Source organism: Medicago truncatula, chromosome 3 (assembly GCF_003473485.1).
Source record: "Medicago truncatula cultivar Jemalong A17 chromosome 3, MtrunA17r5.0-ANR, whole genome shotgun sequence".
Lineage (NCBI taxonomy): Eukaryota > Viridiplantae > Streptophyta > Magnoliopsida > Fabales > Fabaceae > Medicago > Medicago truncatula.
Window position 1 is genome coordinate 40,200,348 of NC_053044.1, and position 16,903 is coordinate 40,217,250.

A 16,903-nucleotide genomic window follows, 5' to 3' on the forward strand; every position below is an offset into this window, starting at 1 on the left:
GAAAAAGGCCAACCACACAAGAGTATTTACAACCTCAAGGCGCAATTACGAAGGAAGCACCACCAAAACCAGAGAAAAAATTACAAGTGGACACCCATACAAAGAAGCAGGTTTTTCCACCAATCATGATAAATGTAACTGAAAGTTACTTGTTTTGATTTCAGCCATAAAAAAAGTTTAGTTTAACCTTTTCGATGAGGATAGAAGGATCGGAAGCAGTGTTTTGGAATACACGGTAATTCCTCTCTTTCCAAATCACCCAAATAGAGGCAAACCAAATAGTTGTGAAGAACGAATGAGTGTATCTAGGCATGCCCGCCATATATGTAAATTGAACAAAATGTTGTTGAAGATCACCAGAAAAAACTGAAGAGATACCTAACCAATGCCACACATGAGACCAAAGAGAACTGAAAATTTCACATCCTAAAAAAAGATGTGTTGTCGTTTCCGCATTCCCGCAACCTGACACACATGTCGCATCATCTTGATGAATGACACGCCGTCGCACCAAGTTGTCTTTTGTTGGAATTCTATTGCGAAGAAGGCGCCACATAAACAAAGACACCTTTGAAGGAATGTTTTTATGCCAGATGTCGTCAACAAGATTCCCATCCGCTGACTCGCCGTAATTTGTTAGGAAGCGATATGCTTCCCGCACCAAATAGCCATGAACAGGGTCTAACGACCACCTCCAAACATCGTGAACACTATCCTGCAAAACAATGTTCTGTAATAAAACAGAACACTCCCTCACACCCTCCTCCTCCCAAGCTAATAAACGCCTACGCCACAACCCCTCCCCCTCACCATCTGCCCCCAACCTCCTCCTCATGTCCTCCACCAAACACTCCTTATTCAAGGCGAAATCAAAAAGGCGGGGAAATTTAAATTTTAGAGAAATTTCCCCCACCCAAATGTCATGCCAGAATAAAGTATCATTGCCATCCCCAACCACCCTACGAGTGTTATTTTCAAACCAACTTCCTACCCGCTCACCAATCCCCTCGCGAATTCTACATAAAGACCGCCACCAAGCCGAGCAATGGCTGCCACCCTCCTTCAACCTCCCTCCCTCCTTCCCGTAACGAGCTTTCAAGACCCGGTACCACAACCCTTCCTTATCAACCAACATCCTCCAACACCACTTTCCTAACAAAGCTACATTAAAAGCACCCACCCTCCTAACTCCTTTGGAGTACATATTGACTCCCAATTTATCCAAGCTATTTTCCTATTATCCTCACTTCCCCCCCCCCCCCCCTCCCCCAATTTTTTTTAAAAAAAAAAAGACTCAATAGAAGAAATTATACATGCAGAGGTTTTGAAAAAGGAAAGAAAGTAAATCGGCAGAGAGGATAGAACACATTTCAGGACTGCCAAAAGAAAGAAACTTATGGTTCCACGACGACAGGTGAGAGACAATTCGATCAACAACAAGTTTTCAAAAAGCGATTTTCCTAGAGTTGCCTCCGATAGGCAGGCCCAAATACACAAAAGGCATGGTCCCCTTCCGACATTTCATCACCAACGCCGCTTCCGACATCTAAGAATCAGAAATGTTTACCCCCGTTAACATACTTTTGTGAAAAAATTAACCTTCAAACCCGAGATTTCCTCGAACAATATCAAAACCGCACGCATAGTACGCACATTCTTCCAACTATATTAAATACTATGTTGAAAATATACATATTAACCATTTTTTTCTTAAAGAATAAAATTGTAAAAATAATAGGAATTACAAACAAATTTATTAGCACTTTAAATTTTCTTAATTCCCGATATTTTTCTAAAAGGGTCCTATGTGTTAATTCAATGGTAACATTAACATATATCAAATTTAAAAAGTATTGGCAGTGAAAGATATACAAGACAGTAACCAAAAAAAATAAAGATATACAAGACAGGATGTGCAGAAGAAAATTAAAATGCCATGCGTGCATTTTCCTTTGAGACTTTGGGATGCTGAGGTGCTACCCAGTCACACACTCCCACTTAAGAACCAAAATGAAGGGACCAGACCAGAGGTTTATCGTACAAGTTATGTCACATTGTCATGTAGCATTTGTTATACATGAATTGGTTGCAAATGAATATTGCACAACATGCAAAAAAAAATAGAGGTGAATAATAAAACAGTTTGATATTTATATTTAGTGTTAAATTAAGGTTAAAATAAGGTTTTGGTCCCTGCAAATATGTCTTATTTTGGTTTTAGTTTCTGTAAAAAAAATTTTGTTTTTGGTCCCTGTAGATATGTCTCATTTTGGTTTTGGTTCCTGACCCCACTTTTGTGATGATTTGCACATGTGGCACATGATGACTGAACCCAGTTATTAGAAAAATAGTCCCTGCAAAATATTTTACTTTTGAAAATAGTATCTGGAGGGACTATTTTCAAAAACAAAATATTTGCAGGTATCAAAAACAATATTTTTTTTACAGGGATTAAAACCAAAACGAAGCATATTTGCTGGGTAAAAACAAAAGCATTAGGGAATACAATGTGAGTATTGTAATTTAACCCTACAAAATCAGAGATAAAGATACAGTAAAGTTTGAAAAAAAATATAAATAATTAATAGTTGTGGGATTCATTTGATGGTATCTATTATCTTTTTTTTTTTTTTTAATATATTTATGTTTCATTAATTGACATTCTCTATTTATTTTAAACAAATAGAGAGGATCTCTACTCATAAAATAAGCTTTTGAACAGGGATCGGAAGTAATTGAATATTACCTGGTCTAATTCAAATGTTTTTTTTTTTTTTTTTTTGTAAGATGTATGAGTATGATAAAGTTGGAGGTATCAAGTCGGAATTCTCCATATCATAAAAGAAACGAATACATATCATAGTTGTCCTATAACTGATTTAAATAATGTGAATTATTGTACTCGAATGTCACTGTCGTTATGATTATTTATCCAAAACAAGAATACCTTTCTTGTCAAAAAAAAAAAAAAAAACAAGAATACCTTGCCTTGTTATGATATTTGGTTCAAAATATCAATTGTGTTAGTTAATTTTCACTAAAGCACCTCTAATTCTTATCTCTCTTTTTATAACACAATAATTATTATTGAGGATGATAAATTGATTCTCTCCAGTGAAATATAAATTTGAAAAGATAACCAAATTATTAATAAATGTATTATTATCATTTTTTTTAATTTGTAAAAAAATAATCTAAAAGGGTTTGAACACTTGTTAAGAAACCTAAAATAAAAAATATATTATGTTGAAAAAAGGAATTTTTTTTTTTTGTTATATTTTTTAAGAGTGAATATAGATATACACATTTCAATATAATATTGTTAATTTTGATCTTTAACAAGTGTTTTAGGTCACTTGTTAGCATTTTCATTTATAATACTTAATTGAAATCTCGATATTTAAGCGTCAATACTCTTGTGCTTCCAAAAAGAATGTAAGACCCTACTTTTGATAGGGGATAGACACAAACCATTGATCGATAAGATCCAACTTTAAACTCATTTTTAAACATAGAACCATAAGCTCTCACAAATGAAGCTGTTTATGTTCTAAAAAAAAGTAGTATGCAAGCTTATTTAAATTCGAAGTTTGGTTGTGATGTAAGTATAATTTGATTAAGAATTGTTTTATTCGAAAATTAAACTCAAATTATTTTTCAAACGATTTGTTCTTTTGTAGAACTCATTAACTACTAGAGTTCAATTGGTTGACTTAAAAATCACTTATTTAAATATAAGTAAAAGAAAAAATAATGAAGATGTGATATCAGACCGAAGATCCCTAATAACGATGAAGAGATAGGTGGCTAGGTTAAATACTTATTAATTATTTACCAAAAGTAATTAACTTCATATTTTAACGATGTTGTCAATTTTTTATGATGAATTTTTGTTTTTTTTTTAAGTAGATTATTGGTAAGAAATTTACTTCTTAAAAAAAAAAAATAAGACATTTGAAATTCGAATCGCCTATACATAATAATGAATTGTCTTTAGCAATTGAGTTAGATCCACGACATTAGATACATAATAATGATTTTTTTGTAATAAAAATAAAACGGCATTCAGTCATTCAAATCAATAGAGTACATCATTCAAGTTAATAGCATATAACGACATAATGCCTACAAAAATATATGATAAAATTAAAGTAACCGAAATACTCATGCCTCCAGATCTGCAACGTTGACGCCCAAATCTTTGATTCAATAATCGATCTTTCATTATGAATCAAATGAACACCGCAATAAGACGGAAAATCAAACAACGCCGCACAAGACGACGAACAACACACCATCACATTTGGATGACGAAATCACGAAGAAAAAAAATCTAAAGGTCCGTTTGTTATAGATTCTAAAAAAAATAGATTTTCCTTTAAATTTTTATAAATAGATTTTTTGGAAATTTATTCAAAAATAGTATAAGTTATTTCAAACTCATTTGTTATAAGTTAAAAAAGATATTTTCACATTCACTAACATAAATATTCATTGTTCGAGATTTTACATAGTAAAAATCGCGTATTTTTTTTAAATGATATATCTCAAAAATGATTTTTATGAAAAGCTATTTGAAATAGCTTATTTTTTAGAGATTTTTTCAAAATTTTGGTATCCAAAAAATTTATAACAAAATGATGAAATATCTAGAATAACATTTTAAGATAAGCTATTCAAACTGATTTTTTATTTGAAGTTTTCCTTAAAAAATTCTTTGTTAAAAAAACTTTAACAAAAACATGTTACACTACAAAAATCTATTTTAAAAAAAGTTATAACAAACGGGCCATAAATCTATGAGAAAAATCACTTATTTAAATTGAAATATAGAGAGAAAAATGAAGAGGGATGATTTCAGGTAAAAAATTGACCAAAAACCACCTCTCAATGAAGAAACTAGAAGAGAAAACTTAGAAAAAACTACAGTCGACTTGTTAGAGAAAAATATATAATAATGAATTGTCTTTAGCAATTGAGTTAGATTCACGACAATAGAAACCATTAAAATCAATACTTTTTTTTACTGTTTTTTTTATTTAAGATTTCTTTTATGGTTTGAACTACCTTCACATATTATAATGCACTGTCTTTAACAATAGAGCAAAATCGACTACGTTAGAAACCATTAAAATCAATGATTTCCTGTACGGTTTTTACTTTTAATAAACGGGGATAATTGATTATGCAACTTTTTCATGCTCGTGTTGCATGTGACTATTAATTCAAAACGACAAAATAATGCCAGAGTCTATGTCCTCACAAGATTAGTAGGATACCCCAACGAAAATCCACACGCCATATGGATTGAGATTTTCATATTCAAATTATCCATTATTGTTGAATTGCATGTGTCCCCTTGTTTCTTCTACGCGGAGATTATTATGTCCATTGGAAAAATATTAAAGTGCACGGATGATCTATTTACTGTCGAGTAAATAGTCAATTTTTTTCCTGAAATTGTAAGTTTCATCAATTACTCTCTTGAAATTTTACAACGTTAGTCAATTTACTCCCTCCGTCAAATTTTTCTGTTAGTGAACATGACGTTTTGCAAATACCCTCTGAATTTTTGCACTTATGTGCAAAATGCCCCCCAAACTTAAAAATTTATATTATTTTTTTCTTAAAAACAAACAATTAATAGTTAAATATTAAAACTAACTATTAGTTTTGAAATTTGGGAAAACTACATGCATATATACATCAAAATAGGCCCCAAAATGGGGAAAAATATGTATTTTTTAAAGTGACAATAATGGGATGATTTGTGGATTAATATTGGGGGTTGTGTAGTTTAAATGATTTGAGCAAATTGTTGAAGGAGTTGGAGGAGTTAAAAGACTAAGATGGTGAAGGAGAAAATATAAATTTAAATCTGATTATTAATTTGTTTATAAACCTCTAAAAATAATAATTTGTCTATTAGAAATAACCATTATTGTCACTTTAAAAATACACATTTTTCCCTATTTTGATGTATATATGTATGTAGTTTTTTCAAACTCCAAAATTAATAGTTAGCTTTAATATTTAACTATTAATTGTTTGTTTTTAAGAAAAAAATAATATAAATTTTTAAGTTTGGGGGCATTTTGCACATAAGTGCAAAACTTCAGGGGGGGTATTTGCAAAACGTCATGTTCACTAACAGAAAAATTTGACGGAGGGGGTAAATTGACTAACGTTGTGAAATTTCAGGGGGGGTAATTGAAGTTTTGTTAATTTCAGGAGGGTAATTGATGAAACTTACAATTTCAGGGGAGAAATTGACTATTTACTCATTTACTGTCTACTCAATTGATTTGTTCATGACTTAATAAAAATTGATTTGTTTATGAGAAATCACAAATTACACATCAAAAATGATAAAACCTGTATGAATCCAAAATGACTACAAACATTACCTCTAGCTTTTACTTTTTTATTGAATTAAATTCATAAATGTTTTATCATTTTATATGAGATATATTTTTAAAATGTGAAATTCTAATGGATTTCACTGAATGAAGAGTGGTTGTTAAAAAAGTGTTAGAAAAAAAGAATTCATAAAGACTTTTTTACTAGGAAAATGCTAATTGGTGCTTAAGGAAGCTAAAAAAGAAAGTTTAAGTTGAAAATGATATTTACTTTTAAGAAATTGACTACACAACTTCTGATATAATATTGTATTTGATGGATAAATAAGAACTTGACAATTTAAATTATCAATTAAAAAATTGATTCAATTTCATTAAAAGTATGAACAATCAAAACAATAGGAGAAACAATTTGTTTTGTTCAGGAACTAAATTATCTGAATAGATAATATCACATTGATGAAGAATGCGATATGTTGTTGAAGATCTCGCTAGAATCTATGGAAGATGCCCCGTTGCCTGTGAGACGGATGGAGGTTGTACCTGCACACACACACCCTATGACGCCCAAGTAAGATGAGAAATAAGGAGGTTGAGAGGTTTATGGAAAATAGTAAGCTTACTTTTTTTTTTTTGATGAAAAATAATAAGCTTATTTGGCATTGTAGGGGAGTTCTCCTTATATAGACAGACATTGCGGTCGAGTTCTCCTTATATAGACATAATGGAGAGCGTATCTTGCAATCAGGTCTGATCATCTGTCTTGTCAAGTGATTTTGATCTTTTAGCCAGACCGAAACACAATCAACAACAAATATTAAAATTTTAAAACTTATTTTAATATCATTATCAAATATATTTAATACATTTTTATATACAATTAAGTGTAATAGTCCGCAATAATCATCGAAATGTTTTTATTTATTAAGTGTTTAGTTTTAGTCGTTTAGTTGTTTCGTGACCTAAAATTTCTTCCACAATTCACACCGTATTCTTATACCATACTCCCTCCATTCCTTTTCTTTTGATGTTTTAGCTCTTGACACAAGTTTTAAGGAATAATTAAAGTATATAAACATTTGTGTGTTTTTTACTTAAATATCCTTATTTATCATTAAATTCACATGTGATAAATCAAATGTCACAACTACTTTAATAGTTTATTGTGTTTTCCAACAAGAGTAAACTTGAGAAAACAATAATAAATTCACTAAAACATCAAAAGTTTTAAAATATAGTTAAAGTTCTAAAACATCAAAAGAAAAGGAATGAATGGAGTATTTTCCCTTCTATTTTTTCTTTCCCTCTCGTGCAACTCTCGCACACTCTCTCTTTTTCATCCTTTTTGCAACTCACACTCTATTTTCACTTCAATTCTCCTTCTTCTCTATTTTCACTTTTAAGTTACGTAGTATCGTCCCGATTTGAGGGGTAACATTAGGTGATGTTGTGGTTGGTGATATTGGTCAACCACAATATCACAAGTGTCTTTCTTCTTTCTTTTTCACAATATTTTTTTGTTTATTTATACACTTATGATATTGTAGTTGACCAATGTCACCAACCACAATGTCACCCAAATATTTTCCCCGATTTGAGTTACCGTAGTTCGATTTTACCCACCTAAATCCGACTTAAATCAACCATGACAACCAGAATAACCCGAATAGACCCATCCACGGGTCATTTTGGTTGCTCAGTTTGAGTCGGTTAGTAAAATATTGCCCAAACCTTCACTTGACTATGCACTGTGAAACACGTGCTCACTGCTATGCACCATAAGAAAGTTATTTTTAGACAATCCCTGATTCCTCCAAGCGGAAAGGCAAGAGACTATATCCTAAAAAAATAAGGGGATTCTTCTGAATTCTAATAGAAAAAGAAAATGAGATCAACCAATTGTCTTGTAGTGAAATATAAAAAGAATAAAACATACCTATAATGCTATAGAAACTACCCAACAAAATTCCCTCAAAGCACATTTACTTTCATTAATAAAATATTGCAATAATATTTTATTGACAATAATTTTATTGTGATTAATTCGTGTAATTGACTTAATCAAAGTTTAAACTATAAATTAACTTAACTATCTATTCAATTGAATTAGCCACATTTTCGAACATGTTTAATTAGGTGTTAGTGGTGTTTGAAAAAATGAATGTCTATAAAACATTTTGTTATATCTATTAATGAAGAATGAATTAAATTGGTTTAAATGGAGTGTAAATTAAATAAGTTTTCTATCGTGTTAAACTATAATGAATGATGTTTCAATTCATAAATAATTAACTTGTACATAGAAAAATTTAACTCTTTTCTTCAACATTAGAACCTCGTTGGTATGTAGTTTGTAAACAATTTTATATGCATGCTATAAACTTTGATATTGGTTTGGGCCTACTCAAGGTAAAAATAGTCTAACAAACAATCTTTAGAATGGAATACTGATTTTTTTAATAACTCTTCGATTTGTAAATTGACAAAAAAAAATTCAGATGTGAAAGTTTGTCAGTTTTAAGTTTTTAACACATAAAATAAACGATTTCTATGGGCCGCATTAATTGTTTGATAGAGAAACCTGCCTTTTATGTATGAGACAACCATCTTGTGTGGCTATTCTATCGTCAATTGTTTCCTAGCTTGCCATCCTTGCATGCCATTATTTTATTCAAAAATAATTCCTCGTGTTGTGCATGGATACTTACAATAACCATTTTTTTTATAAAACAATTTTTAAGAAAGAAGATGAGGTGGCGTTTAGCCTGCACAAATCAATGATTTTGTGTATGATACCCAAGTAGCCTTCTACTTACGATAGCCGGTACTGCCTGTTTTCTATATTTTTATATATTTGACCACTTGACTCTCAATAATTATATATGTTGTCTCAGTTATTTTTTGTCATTACTCAACTAAACACAAATCAAATAAATTCTTTTTTCTTTAGCAACCAGCAACAACTATGTCCAACAATTTCACTTTCATTGATGGAACCAACAACACATCTTCCTCATCCACCCAACTTTTCTACGGCTCATCTTTTTTGACAAATTTTTTTGGGCATGAACCTTTCTTGTGTATCCCTTTATGCTACGAAAAAGGGAAGGGAGAAGATCACGTTAATGTAGATGAAGATAAATGGTTTATTAAATTTGGAATTTTAGGAAGAACCCCAAATGATTAACGAACACCAAGCAATGAATTCTAATGGATATGGGGTTCTCCATGAAGATCATAGAGTTTTCCCGTATCTAAAGCAGCGATTTAAAGCCAACCAATTTCTAGGTTTGTTTTGTGATTTCTGGATTTTTATTTCTCAGATCTGGATTTTGCAGAAAGAACATCAAATTATTGAAGATGAATGATTTTTTCTGGATCTGGGAATAGATACAAACAACAACATCCTCTGTGTGAAATGAAGCTTCATTTTTTTCCTAATAATTTCTTAATTTTCATGTAATTTTATTTAGTTTGGGTGAGTTAATCAATGAATATTTGTCATCTAGGAGTAGAAACAAACAACAACATTCTCAAGTTTCTTTACAATGAAGAATGTGATGAACATTAAACCTGTATTAAATGAATATTTGTTATCTTGAACGGAATAAGAAACATTTGATCATTCTAGTTAAAGGATATATACACATGATAAAGTTTCATGTTCTAAAAAAAAAATCTATTTTTTTCTCACAGTTGTTCTAATTCTAAATTAAAAAATGGTGGTGATACCCTTATCTTTCCCTATATATATTAGAGTTGTATAATACTACTTTTATTTTTCTTTGAAAAAAAATAATACTTTTATTTTCCATTCAAAATATGAATTATTTCTAAAAATAAATTATGAACGGTTTCAAAAAATAAAAACAATTTTATGAACTATTTTCCAATAAAAATTATTACTTTTTTAGTATTCAATATTTTTATTATTTTTACGTAATATTTTTTTCATAAATGAATTTATGCAATTCTATTACTGTTAGACACCATAAGGCAAATATCAACAATTGAACACCAAACTCATTAAACAAGTAATCATTCTTCAATTTTGGCCATTCAATTATTTAATAATATATCAATGGTGAAAAACTTATTTGTGTATGATACACAAAAAGTTTCACTTGTGCATTCTAAATGCCACCAGAAGATGATGTCTCAACCCAAAGCTAGTCATCTTTTTTTTTTTTGTAGGAAAAAGCTAGTCATCTTATGATTCCATAACATTTACAAAAATTTCTTATGTGTATAAGCTAAAAAGATGTTTATTGATGATATGTTGGGTCCAACTCATCTTTATAAATCAGTTTGTAAAATAAAAATTATTACTCTTTATTCTGTGAGATTAGTTCAGTTGATAGAGATATTACATAATATATGCAGGAGCTGAGGTTCAAACCTCAGATATTCTACTTCTCCACATTTAAAATGTGTGAGTTTTAACCACTAAATTACTTAAAAAAAAAACTATTAGTCTTTATAAACTCATCAAACATTATCTTTGTATATAGATATAAATAATGGATGACATGATTCGACAAGCTATGAAAAAAAAAGTGCAAATCAATAAAATCTAAATGGATCCAATGAAAACTAACCACATGCTAAATGAACTCGTCAAATGTGTTTGAACATAAGTATGAAATCAACGGGAATACGTGGCAAATGATTGAGATTGCACCTTTTGCCAAATAAAATATTTGGTTAAATACAACACGTGGTAAGTGAAATAATGAATTCAAAAATTTGCTAGTAAAATATCATGGCATTCATATATGTTTTATGCATGTGCCAAAACGAATAGGATTCAATTCACTTAGATCAGTTGACACTGCTGGACATTAATTGAATTTAAATTGTAATGTTGTAAGGTTGAAGTTTTAAGGGTGTTACATTTCAAATAATCCATGTAATTTGGACGAGTTATAAAAATACTTCATGTAAGAATAACATCGCAAATTTCACCTTTGTAATTTCGAATTCTTCATATTAAAAAATATTTGAGCGAAGTCTTAAAATAGCTCCTGTAACACGAAGTATTAACACATTGTTACTATGATACCACTTAATAGATAGTGAGGGTAGCAACATTACCCAAATTTGTATCTAGGCATGACAATATCCGCTTGAACTCAACCCGATTTGACATATTTTATCTATTTTGATTGAGTTTATATATGAGTTTGTGTTTTTCTTGATTTCAAAACATAGGTATGAGACGAGTAACATGTATATAAGTAGTCACTCCAAACTCATATCCAAACCCGTCCAAAATCTAAAAAAGTACTATATCACCTAAACTCTGAATTCATACCCAAACCGGTCTGGAATGTGGATGAGATTCAATTTCTCATCTATGTTGGGTATGAGTAGAGTGACATGCAAGGTAAAATCTGGTCTCATCCCGCCCTATTGTCATGCCTATTTGTATGAGTATCCTCGTTTATTTTTGTTCTTGATTAACTTGTCATTTTTGTTAGCAAAACAAACTAAAAGTAACTCATACAATATTAATTTGGGAGTAAAGTTGAAATAAAACTGATTTCATGAAAATAAAATAAAGCTGCTGGTATATTAAAATAATACAATTAGACTTATTTTTTTAAAATAAAATTTTTTATATTTACTTTCACTAAAAAGACATTTATTTTAGGGTATATGAGGAAGTACATTACATTATTGCATGTGCATAATATTGGGATTGCTAGGTACAAGATATATTGGGAGTTTACAAAAAATGATATTTGAACAATAATAATTAAGATATTACTTTAAATGCCGGTGAATGTTGTTAATAATTTATTTTTTTTTTGCATCAATTGTTTTTGACATCATTGTTGCTAATAATTGAGATGTACTCTTTTTCAAAAAAATAATTGAGATGTACTTGAGAATATTTTTAATATATTATTATTGCTATAAGAAATCAACCATCACATTAATATATCCACATAGAAAAAGTTGAAAGGAAAAAAAAAGAAAGTCTGGTCCCATTGGCCTATTCTACCATAGTTTAGTTCTTATATTTCTCCCCTATAAATAGCATGGTTATGTCTTCCTCTTCCACACAAGTTTCTTCTTCTCTTAACTTCACTTATCTCAATCAAAATCATTCAAGATGTTTCCCCTTTTCAAGAAGAAGCAAAAGATTAAGGGAACAGTGGTGTTGATGTGCAAGAATGCATTGGATTTGAATGATATTAAAGCTGGCCCTTCACTTGGAGCTGGATTTGGTCTTGTTAGAGACGTTGTTGGTGGTGTCATTGATGGTGCTACTGCTATCTTAGGCCGTAGTGTTGGCCTCCAGTTGATCAGTGCCACCAAAACTGACAGTAATAATAATACTTACACATATAATCTCTCCTCTATATATGTCTTTTCATTATATGCTTATTACATTATATATATTTGTTAATTATTCTAATGACTAGATGTCTATATGTATACACTTAACCATCAAAAACAAGATTTACACACTCAAGTGTAAAGAAATGAAAAATCTTGAGTTTGAACTCAGACCCCTGCATGAGTTGTATAATCGGGCTTCAACGTCTTTTTATTGTGACGGACCAAATCATAAGCTAACTAATCTTTTTAATTATTATTTTAGGAATGGGAAATGGGTTTGTTGGAGATCAGTTCTTTCTGGAGAAACGTATTCCTTTTTTACCAACCTTGGCAGCAAGACAAGATGCATTCAGTGTTTATTTTGAATGGGATAATGATTTTGGAATACCAGGTGCATTTTACATTAAAAATTATACACAAGGTGAGTTCTACCTTGTCAGTTTAACTCTTGAAGACATACCTGGTCATGATTCCATTACATTTCTTTGCAACTCATGGGTTTACAATGCTAAACAATATCGCAAGGACCGAATTTTCTTTGCCAATAAGGTACCAAACAACTTTAACTTTATTATTTTTAACTTCGGTATCAAAATAACTTTTAAGCTCAAAAAAAGTCGGGCCAAACACACCCTATGTTTAGTTAATATGTGTCGCGATGATTGAAAGAATAGTCATGTTATGTAATTATTTATGTTGCAGCCATACCTTCCACATGAAATGCCAGCTCCACTAGTTAACTACAGACATGTAGAATTGGATACTTTAAGGGGAGATGGAACAGCAAAGCGTGAGGAATGGGACAGAATCTATGATTATGATGTTTACAATGATTTGGGAAATCCAGATAAGAGTCGAGACCTTGCTCGTCCGATTCTCGGAGGTTCTTCTAAATTTCCCTATCCTCGTAGGGGAAGAACCTGCAGAAAACCGACCAAAACAGGTTAGTTAGTTAGTTAGTTAATCTCTACGTTAATTGCTCTCAACTTTTTCTTTTCTTAGTAATATATAATTGAAACTTTTTACTAATGAATATATATTATTTATATGATGATTCATTAATTTACAGATTCTGCGAGTGAGAGACCAGCAACTGATACTAACTATGTCCCAAGAGATGAAGTTTTTGGTCACTTGAAGCAAGCTGACTTCCTTGGATTTGGATTGAAAGGTTTAAATCAAAATGTGATACCTAAATTTCGCAATTTTTTTGACTTCGACAAAGAGTTTGATAATTTCGAAGAAGTTCGTTGCCTCTTCGAAGGAGGAGTTAAGCTACCGACAGATATCATCAGTGCTATTAGTCCCATAGCAATGGTGAAGGAAATCTTCCGAACTGATGGTGAAAATTTCCTCAAGTATCCACCTCCCCATGTCATTCAAGGTTTGCTAATCTAACTCAGTTGTATAACTTTTGTCTTTTTGACTAATTACTTTACTCTCAAGTAATTAATTATTTGAAATTTACAGCTGATAAGTCTGCATGGATGACTGATGAAGAATTTGCAAGAGAAATGCTTGCTGGTGTAAATCCATGTGTGATTCAAAGACTTCAAGTAAGATAAAACAAAAAGTAGCATATAATTCTTAATTTGTAAATTTGTAATTCTTCCTCATATGACATTATTTTCATTGATTAATGAATGATAGGTGTTTCCACCCGAAAGCAAGCTAGATCCCAATGTCTATGGAGATCAAACTAGTACAATAACAAAAGAACACTTGGAGATTAACACGGATGGACTCACAGTAGAAAAGGTAAATATATGTGTATTGTTTCAAAGAAAATCACACAAGACATTATATATGTCTTCATTGATTTATCCTCTTGATGTTGATTGAATTTGTATTCATTTACTTGTGGAACAGGCAATTCAAGACGAGAGGCTATTCATTTTGGATTACCATGACGCATTCATGTCATACTTGAAGTATATAAACAAACCTATTCCAAAGTCTTATGCCACTAGGACAATCCTATTCTTGAAAGATGATGGGACTTTAAAGCCATTGGCCATCGAACTAAGTTTGCCACACCCAGATGGCGAAAAATATGGAGCTGTGAGTAAAGTGCTGTTGCCTCCAGAAGGACATGGTGTTCAAAGAACAATTTGGCAATTGGCCAAGGCGTATGTAGTTGTAAATGACGCCTGCTTTCACCAACTCATGAGTCACTGGTTGAATACACATTGCGTGATTGAGCCATTCATCATAGCTACAAATAGGTGTCTCAGTGTGGTTCATCCTATTCATAAGCTTCTACAGCCTCACTATCGTGACACAATGAATATCAATGCACTTGCTCGGAGTTCATTGATCAGTGGAGGTGGCATTATAGAGCAAGCATTTTTGCCAGGACCGTACGCTGTTGAGATGTCGTCTGCAGTTTACAAGGATTGGGTTTTTCCTGACCAAGCACTACCTGCTGATCTTATCAAGAGAGGAATGGCTGTTCAGGATGCCAGTGCACCCCACGGACTTCGCCTAGTGATAAAAGACTACCCTTTTGCTGTTGATGGATTAGAGATATGGGATGCTATTAAGGCATGGGTGAAAGACTATGTTAGTTTGTACTACAAGACAGACGTGGCCATTCAAAGAGATGCTGAGCTCCAAGAGTTTTGGAAAGAAGTCGTAGAGATCGGTCATGGTGATCATAAAAATAAGCCTTGGTGGCCTGAGATGAATTCGATTAACGAGTTGGTGGAATCCTGCTCAATAATCATATGGCTTGCATCCGCTTTCCACGCAGCTGTCAATTTCGGACAATATCCTTACGGTGGTTTAATCTTGAACCGACCAACTATGACAAGGAGGTTAATTCCTGAAAAGGGAACCAAAGAATATGAAGAGATGGAGAAAGATGACCAAAGGGCTTATTTGAGAACAATCACACCAAAGACCGAGGCTCTCATTGACCTTACGGTGATAGAGATATTGTCAAGGCATGCTTCTGATGAAGTTTACTTAGGGAAAAGAGAGAATGATGAATGGACAGCAGATGAAAAGGCAAGAGTAGCCTTCAAAAGGTTTGCAAAGAAGATGGAAGACATCGAGAAAAAAATTGAAAGCAGAAACAAAGAACCAGATTTGCTTAACCGAACTGGCCCGGTTAAGATGCCCTACACTTTGCTTTTACCTACCAGTGGAGAAGGCTTGACTTGCAGAGGAATTCCCAATAGTGTTTCTATCTAAGGATCTCTTTAAGCTACCCTACAAGTATTGTTGCTGCAACTTTCAATAAAATACATAGATGAGACTGATCTTGTCTATGTACATATATGTTTGTTTGTTAATCAAATGTTGTATTTTGGTGTTCTAGAGTCTGGTTTTCTTTTTCTGTAACCTCAAATAACACATGCATAGATGAACATTGGTTTATTTATGCATGAATGTCCTGTTTATGATCAAATAAGTGTGATTTATCATAGTTAAGTATTTCCTCTTAATTTTGCATCTTATCAATTATCACCATGCAATCATTAAAATCAAGATCATCTCTATTGCACCCAAATGTACATAGAATTTCAACACAGTAAATTGAAGAGATGTAATGCAATTACATAAAATGTAGATAAACGTATTCAAACATATTTAATTATTTATACATTCGACAGCCTGAGAATCTGAGCAATGTGGAACTAACAACAAACTAAAAAAAAAACTTCAAAACCAACTTCAACATAAACAAAAACTAAGCATTATTAATCAAGATGCATTCTCAATTAATGAAAGTAAGGTAATAGATATGAGCAACACAATGTATGTAGCACAAACTACATGAAATAAAGAAATTGACAGGTTAATCTCGACTGCGATGGTTGAATCTCATCACACCTTTCTCCTCCGTTCTCGATCAGCTACATTCCTCCAATCAACTTGTCTCCACAATTATTTTGGGGTCTGTTTGCTTAAGATATGAAATGACATATTATTAGGGTTTGATTGACAAGACACATTTTTGAGCTTAGCTTATGTCTTCCTCGGACTAAAAAAACATCAAAATTAAAAATCATTAGAAATCATTTATCATTTGTAATGATTTTTAATTAATATCAAATTTTATAGAAATGATATATGTTATAATATGTTTCAATCTAACAGTCAATTTTTTAATACGATTACCAAGTAAAGAATTATGAAATGTGTCATATTTTTAAGTTTGACATTATGGTATCAATTAATCCTGTTCTCCT

At 31.6% G+C, this 16,903-nt stretch overlaps 2 protein-coding genes across 2 annotated transcripts; one reads left to right on the forward strand and one right to left on the reverse strand.

The window, feature by feature from the left end:
* Nucleotides 1–160: 160 nt before the first annotated feature.
* On the reverse strand, nucleotides 161–1,204 carry LOC112420237 (uncharacterized). Its single transcript, XM_024778978.1, has one exon. The coding sequence runs from the start codon at nucleotides 1,202–1,204 to the stop codon at nucleotides 161–163; it is 1,044 nt and encodes a 347-aa protein (XP_024634746.1).
* Nucleotides 1,205–12,427: 11,223 nt separating this feature from the next.
* On the forward strand, nucleotides 12,428–16,145 carry LOC25489617 (linoleate 9S-lipoxygenase 1). Its single transcript, XM_013605672.3, has 7 exons — nucleotides 12,428–12,691; nucleotides 12,970–13,256; nucleotides 13,410–13,650; nucleotides 13,777–14,091; nucleotides 14,178–14,263; nucleotides 14,358–14,465; nucleotides 14,577–16,145. Exons 1-7 carry the CDS (start codon nucleotides 12,478–12,480, stop codon nucleotides 15,900–15,902), a joined length of 2,577 nt encoding a protein of 858 aa, XP_013461126.1. The 5' UTR covers nucleotides 12,428–12,477; the 3' UTR covers nucleotides 15,903–16,145.
* Nucleotides 16,146–16,903: the final 758 nt, after the last annotated feature.